We start from the raw sequence: 7,117 nt of genomic DNA on the forward strand, positions 1-7,117 counted from the left end.
GTTTCTTCAAATGAGCTAACCCAACAGGGTCTGTGACAAGGAGCAGCAGACCGTGTGGGACAACTAAGTATAACAGTTAACTGGGCCACCTGATACCAGTCCTCAGTTTTAGTAGGATTGCAACCAGTGAGAATTGGGGAAGAATGTCTTTCTATCACACAGTATTTATAAACACAAGTAATGGACAAAGTCCTGATACTCTAATTCTGTATCTGAGTCTTGATTGTATTCCTGACTCACTCTACAACTCTCCCTCCCTCCGAACGGTGGCAGGCGGAACATGAACGCCTCGGCCGCACAGACCGAGTGAGCAGAGTGTGCTTCCCCAGGAGGACCCACTTCCCCAACCTTGCTCTGAAGTAGGAGGAAAACATTCTCTAGGACCCAAGCCACTGGTCAGAACTGATACGGTTCTGCTGCGTTCATTCATTTAACGGCGACTGAAATATTGACCTTTCCTTGTCTTTTCCTCGTAGGTATGGCCTCACATGTGCAAGTCTTCTCCCCTCACACCCTTCAATCAAGTGCCTTCTGTAGCGTGAAGAAACTGAAAGTAGAGCCGAGTTGCACCTGGGACATGACTGGGTACGGCTCCCACAGCAAAGTGTACAGCCAGAGCAAGAACATCGCCCCTTCTCAGCCAGCCACCGCAACCGTCAGCGCCTCCTTGCCGATCCCGAACCCGAGCCTACCTTACGAGCAGACCATCATCTTCCCAGGAAGCACCGGGCACATAGTTGTAACATCAGCAAGTAGCACTTCTGTCACCGGGCAAGTCCTCGGCGGACCGCATAACCTAATGCGTCGAAGCACTGTGAGCCTTCTTGACACCTACCAAAAATGTGGACTCAAGCGTAAGAGTGAGGAGATTGAGAACACGAGCAGCGTGCAGATCATCGAAGAGCACCCACCCATGATTCAGAATAATGCCAGTGGGGCCACTGTAGCCACTGCCACCACGTCGACTGCCACCTCAAAGAACAGCGGCTCCAACAGCGAGGGTGACTACCAGCTGGTCCAGCATGAGGTGCTGTGTTCCATGACCAACACTTACGAAGTTTTGGAATTCCTGGGCCGAGGGACATTTGGGCAAGTGGTCAAGTGCTGGAAACGGGGCACCAATGAAATCGTGGCCATCAAAATCCTGAAGAACCACCCGTCGTATGCCCGGCAGGGCCAGATCGAGGTGAGCATCCTGGCCCGCCTGAGCACAGAGAGCGCCGACGACTACAACTTTGTCCGCGCCTATGAGTGCTTCCAGCACAAGAACCACACGTGCTTGGTCTTTGAGATGTTGGAGCAGAACCTCTATGACTTTCTGAAGCAGAACAAGTTCAGCCCGTTGCCCCTCAAGTACATTCGCCCAGTCCTCCAGCAGGTAGCCACGGCCCTGATGAAGCTGAAGAGCCTGGGCCTCATCCATGCTGACCTCAAACCAGAAAACATCATGCTGGTGGATCCGTCCAGACAACCATACAGAGTGAAGGTCATCGACTTCGGTTCGGCCAGTCACGTGTCCAAGGCTGTGTGTTCCACCTACTTGCAGTCCAGATACTACAGGTAAGGCCGCTCACGCGGAGACGAAATGCCGAGCGCCCGGTGGTGTTCATGGAGGATGGGCGGTGGTGGCCACGGTGGGAGAGGCAAGATCACGTGCCCACGGGTGTCGTCCTACAGTGATCATAGTTTAGTCGGAAAACCGGGACACGTGCACGTGGAAATGATGGTCAGAAGCCACGTGAGAACGGAGTCGAATAGCTTCTTGGCCTAGACCTTCGGAGACAGAAAGGGATCCCTGGAGGCTGGGGTGAAGGGCACGGCCGGGCACTTAGGTCCTCATAGGTGGGTAGGATCCAGACCCGGACGGGCCAGGCACTGCTGAAGTCACTGCTGCAGGAATGCACAGGATGCGCATGGCAGATGAGGAGGACACCCACCCGCACAACAGGGCGCCTGGGTGGTGGCAGATGTGATTGAGAGGATAGACTGGGATGTCGGGGTCTGAGACACCAGACCAAGGGGCCACAGCTGTGTCCTTAAACAAGGAGCGAGCCCTGAGGCAGGTGAATAGAGGGGCACAGGACGAAGGGGAGGCAGGGAGGATTTTTCCATCCCTGGGGAAGAGGTGGGGCATGGGGGTGAGATGCGGCCCAGGGGCCAGTCAGCTCGTGCCCGTTGTGGGGAGCGTGGAGTCTGCGTTCCTTCTGTCAGTCGGCAAGGATTGACCGCCCTTCCCGCACGTGCCAGGCGCAGTGCTGGGCACCAGCCGGACCCTTGCCGTGCTTGAGTCTCTGGGATACTGGTTCCTGACCCTGGCCTGTGTGTTGCAGTCACCTGCAGGGGTGCGGTGAGGGGTGGGGTTGAAAACTAACCTGGCTGGGGTCCTAACCCCCACGAACTGAATCAACCTCTCTGGGCGTGGGGTCCTGCATGGGTGTTTTTTAGCAGCTTTTCTGGGGGATCCCGGCATGCTGCTAGGGTTGGGTGCCCGTAGGAGAGAGCACAGGCTTCGGAATCAGAGAGACCCGGGCTTGAACCAGATCTCCCCTCTCACTGCGCTGTGTGGCATGGACTTGTTTCTCCCTGCCTGCACTTCCTCACCCATCGGCCCGGGAAGTCCGGTCACCCGCCTCCGGGTTGCCGGGACGATGGGCCGCAGTGGCGCGGCCCGAGGGCCTCACTCGCTGTCCGGCTGGTGGTTGGCGCATGAGGAGTGGGAAGGAGCGGGAAGCAGGAGAGTCTGTTCTGGGGGGACGGTGATGGGCTGTGTTTGAGGTGACGTCGAGCACGCCCGTGAGGATGGAAATCGGCAAGGGACAAAGCTGAGCTTCCATGAGAAGCTAGGACCGACACACGTTTAAGAGGTTGCCGTGTACGCCGTACAACCAGAGTCCCAAGACTCGTGTGTGCCCAAGCCCTTCTGCCCTGACGCTCGTGGCCACGGAGAAAGGCTGCAAAATGTGCCACAGCCGTGTGGGCCCAGCTGACTGGTCACCCGGCCCCGAGGCTGCCCTCCCCCAGCCCCGTTTACCCGTCCAGCCTGCAGGCCTCAGTAGGTAACCTCACACCTCCCTCCCTGGGAGGGCTGAGCCTACAAGTCGTGTCCCCGCCCCTTCGTCGTCTAGTGGGGCCTCGCGGGCCTCTGGAGCCCACCCCTGCTGTGTCTCCGTGGCCCTGGCCTGCCCTCTCTAGGAGGCTGGGCTGCAGCTGCTCCTCTAGGCTCCACTCCCGTCCTTCCCCAGTGCTCCTTCCTGAGTGCTCCTTCCGCAGTGCTCCTTCCAGACACGGCATCTCCCCGCCGAAGAGGAGCCTCCGCTGGCCTCCGTCCCCTGCCTCCCTACCTGCTCCAGGAGGGACGGTTCTGCTCATGTGCCTGCAGTCTACTGTCTGTCTGTCTGTCTGTCTGCCTGCTCTGGAGCCACGTGGAGAGGGAAGCCACGAGCCCGGTGCCGGGACCGAGGGGGAGGCGGGGCCTGGGCTCGGAGGCCAACCACCAGGGAAGGGCTGAAGGACAAGGGCGTGCAGGGGTGAGACAGCCGATGCACGTTCTCTTTAGAAAGTGCCCTGCGTCCAGGGCTAGCTCTGGGAGACATGATCGCCCTGGCACCTTCGCAGGTCTGGCTGAGGAATAGCTGGTGCTGGGGCGTTTATTACTCAGTTACCCTAAATCACCATTGAACAAACAGGTTCCAGTTTTATTCGCCTTTACTAAGAAGGTGAACTTGGCAACTTAGAAAAGGACTTTTAAAAACGGTTCAAAAGGCAATGCAGGGGCGCCTACGTAGCTCAGGCAGTTGAACGTCCAACACTTGATTTCGGCTCAGGTCATGATCCCAGGGTTATGGGATTGAGCCCTGCCTTGGGCTCTGCACTGAGTGTAGGGCCTGCGTGGGATTCTCCCTCTGCCCCTCTTCCCCTGCTCATGCACTCGCGCGCGCTCTCTCTCTCTCTCTCTCTCTCTAAAAAAAAAAAAGAAGGTAATGCATACTCAGCACAACTTGATGGATCCAGTAACTTTGACTTTGGGATCCTTTATGTCCTCACAGCTTCTTAGCATCTTGTGCCCACCCCTCTCCCACCAGATGGTCTCTGCAGTTAACTCTGCTTTTGTGTTTGGCCCTGGGGCCTGGGACCCAACTCAGGGCATCTGGTGGCATGTTTGCAGACAGTCGCAGGGCTCTCCTTAGCTCTCCCCTCCCCGACTTACCCCTCTGGCCCCTGCACCCCAGTGCTCTCGGAAGGCCCTCCCCCTGGGTGTGATGCTACCCCTTTTCTTTAGCCCTACATAACTATTAACCAAAATTCTGAGCAGGCTAACCTCTTCCTGCTCGGGGTCACTTTGGCCAAAAAGATGAGTGCCCTATGGCCCTTATGGTGAGTCTCTGTGCCCAGCTCTGGACTCAAGGGCACAGTCAACATGAAAGCCAGCCCAGCTCTTCTGCGTTGATGATGCTTCATCTTGACATTGAGCCCTGCATTCTGTTCCTTCCGTAGGCTTCATCTGAACCCCAGAGTCGTTTGCAACCATAGAGCAATACAGGTGCTTGAGGACAGCCTTCAGCTCTGTGTTAGTCCTAGCTATCAGGGACAGCCACCTCCAGGCTGCTTTTATCAAGTTGATTTTCCCAATTGTTTTGCTTCTTAAGGGGGCTGGGGATGGAAAAGAAATCTGCAATTGTCCATTGTTAATCTGAGAAGGAAGACATTTGCAGCCACAGCTTGAGAGAATGCTTCTGTTTGAGCTGCCTGGGGTACAGCAGTCAGCACACTGTGAACCTGTCCATCTGTGGACCCCTCGGTTTCCTCAGGGTCCCCTGTACCTGTGCTGGTGCATTACCCCCTGGGGATCTCTTCCTTTCAAAGGGGCGGACACTTAACATGTCCTTCCTTATTTTATTTAATTTTTTTTAATGTTTATTAATTTTTGAGAGACAGAGTGTGAGAGAGGCAGAGAGAGAGGGAAACACAGATTTTAAAGCAGGCTCCAGGCTCTGAACTGTCAGCACAGAGCCCGACCTGGGGCTCAAATTCATAAACTGTGAGATCATAACCTGAGCCAAAGTTGGACACTTAACCAACCGAGCCACCCAGGCGCCCGTCCCTCCTTATTTTTAATACAACAGTATTAAATATCATCTTACTCTCTTCCCCAACACATGACATAGAAACAGTATGACATAGAGAGATGTTCCTGTCCTCGGGCCCAGGGTACCTGGAATATTACGTGGTGTTACAGGCCATTTGGGTGGCCGAGGTTGGGGCATATTACTGTAGAGGGGAGCCCAACTGTGTTTTCAGGAAACAGAGGCTGTTTTTTAGTTTTCTTTTTTTTACATCTGATGCATGAGTATCCCCTTCCTACTTGACCTTCCAACTTGAAGGTCTGTTACGTAGTTAACTGCCAAATCGCGCTGTTTCTCAAACTACATTGTGCATCAGAATCACTAGGAAAGCTTGTTAAGAACACCTTTCTGCCAAGGTCCAGCCCCGTGCCCACCAAATCAGCATTCCAGAGGAGCACCTCCTAAGAAACTCCCCACCCTGCATGCGCGTGCACGCGCGCACACACACACACACACACTTCACTGCACACATTTAGACGTGAGCTTGTGCAGGTGGTCTGAGGTCCACTCCTAGAAATGCTGCTGAGGAAAAAGATTTCCTTAACGGTGTCCCCTTTCACACGCTCATACCCTAAGAAATGGAGTTGTAAGTAATCCCATTACCTTACTTTTGTTACCTCACCTTGGAAGTCCCTGCCATTTCCTTGTTTGATTCTACATTGATGCCAGTTTTTGTGGGCTTTGTTTGTTTGTTTGGTTTTGGTTTTTGATGGCAGGAAAGCCAACAGTAGCTTCATGTGGGGGCATTTCACTATCGGTGTAACCAGCAACCTAAAAACAAGACCAGGGGTGCCTGGGTGGCTCGGTCGGTTAAGTGTCCGACTTCGGCCCAGGTCATGATCTCACGGTTCATGGGTTCGAGCCCCGTGTCAGGCTCTGTGCTGACAGCCAGCTCAGAGCCTGGAACCTGTTTCATATTCTGCGTCTTCCTCTCTCTCTGACCCTCCCCTGCTCATGCTGTTTCTCTCGCTCTCTCTCAGAAATAAATAAAAACATTAAAAAAAATAATTTATTAAAAACAAGACCAAATACTAAGCTCTACTTTCAGAAAAAACAAGCAGAAAGACATGCTATTCAGGCAGAGGATACTCAGTGATTAAGACGTGTAGAATTTTTTTGTCTTTGCTCCGGGCAGTTCAAAATACTCTGTCTAGACTTAATTTGGAACACTTAAGACCATTACGAAAACCTCAGAAAAATGGGCATAAAAACTTAGGACATAAAAAATGGCCAGGTAATCTCCTTCTTTAGAATAATCTAACCTTTTTTTTTTTTTTTGTCTGATTCTTTTTGTTGCAGAGACTGTCTTCAGATTGGTTCCACGGTTGTTTTAGGAGGGGTAAAGATCTATTTTAATTCAGTTCAATTCATCCGGCTTTCACTAGGTACCTACTGTGTGTCCTGTGGTAGACCTACTAAAGGGAACGAGGTAAGGAGAGATCACTCAACTGGAGGAGTTTATGGTCTCTCTGAGGTAATCACAGGACACAAACCACCTAGAGTATAATTCTGATGTTTTGCTATCGCCAGGGTTTGATCACTCTGTAGATGTAGGGAGCAAATCATGAGGAAAACCAGTTAAAGAAATTCGAAGTCAATGAAAGAATTCGCAAAATGGGCTAACAGAGAAGATTTATAGAGCAAGAGCTGTATGGGAGGAATTTTGAGGTGGGTCTTACAGAAAATGAGAGGTGGGGATAGGGGAGCCTGGGAACCACCTGGATTGGCATAAGTAAGGGAAGATTGTGATGTCTGGAAGGAGCTGAAGACTTGAGTCAGAAAGTAAGGGTTAGGGGAGTCAGGTCTGATGGTGGACAGTATTACTGTGGGCACATGGGGCTTGGATTTAACAACAGAGTAATTGAATGAAGTTAAGGATTAATTAATCAGTTGGAATGGAAAAAAAAAAAGAAAGTTGGGAGAAACTCAGAGACTAGGAGACAATACTAGTTGTTCAGGAATAAAGGGAAGAGGCCCTGGATTATAATGCCGCC

At 52.6% G+C, this 7,117-nt stretch overlaps 1 protein-coding gene across 1 annotated transcript in view; it reads left to right on the forward strand.

Moving 5' to 3' along the window:
- The first annotated feature begins 477 nt into the window (after positions 1-477).
- Positions 478-7,117, forward strand: part of HIPK2 (homeodomain interacting protein kinase 2) — a 116,960-nt gene continuing 110,320 nt past the window's right edge. Inside the window, exon 1 of the mRNA XM_077781078.1 lies at positions 478-1,560. Within this exon, the coding sequence (XP_077637204.1) occupies positions 479-1,560 (1,082 nt within the window). The 5' untranslated portion in view covers position 478. The remainder of the gene's footprint in view (positions 1,561-7,117) is intronic.

Source organism: Crocuta crocuta, unplaced genomic scaffold, assembly GCF_008692635.1.
Source record: "Crocuta crocuta isolate KB4526 unplaced genomic scaffold, BGI_CrCroc_1.0 scaffold228, whole genome shotgun sequence".
In the NCBI taxonomy this organism is placed as follows: Eukaryota; Metazoa; Chordata; class Mammalia; order Carnivora; family Hyaenidae; genus Crocuta; species Crocuta crocuta.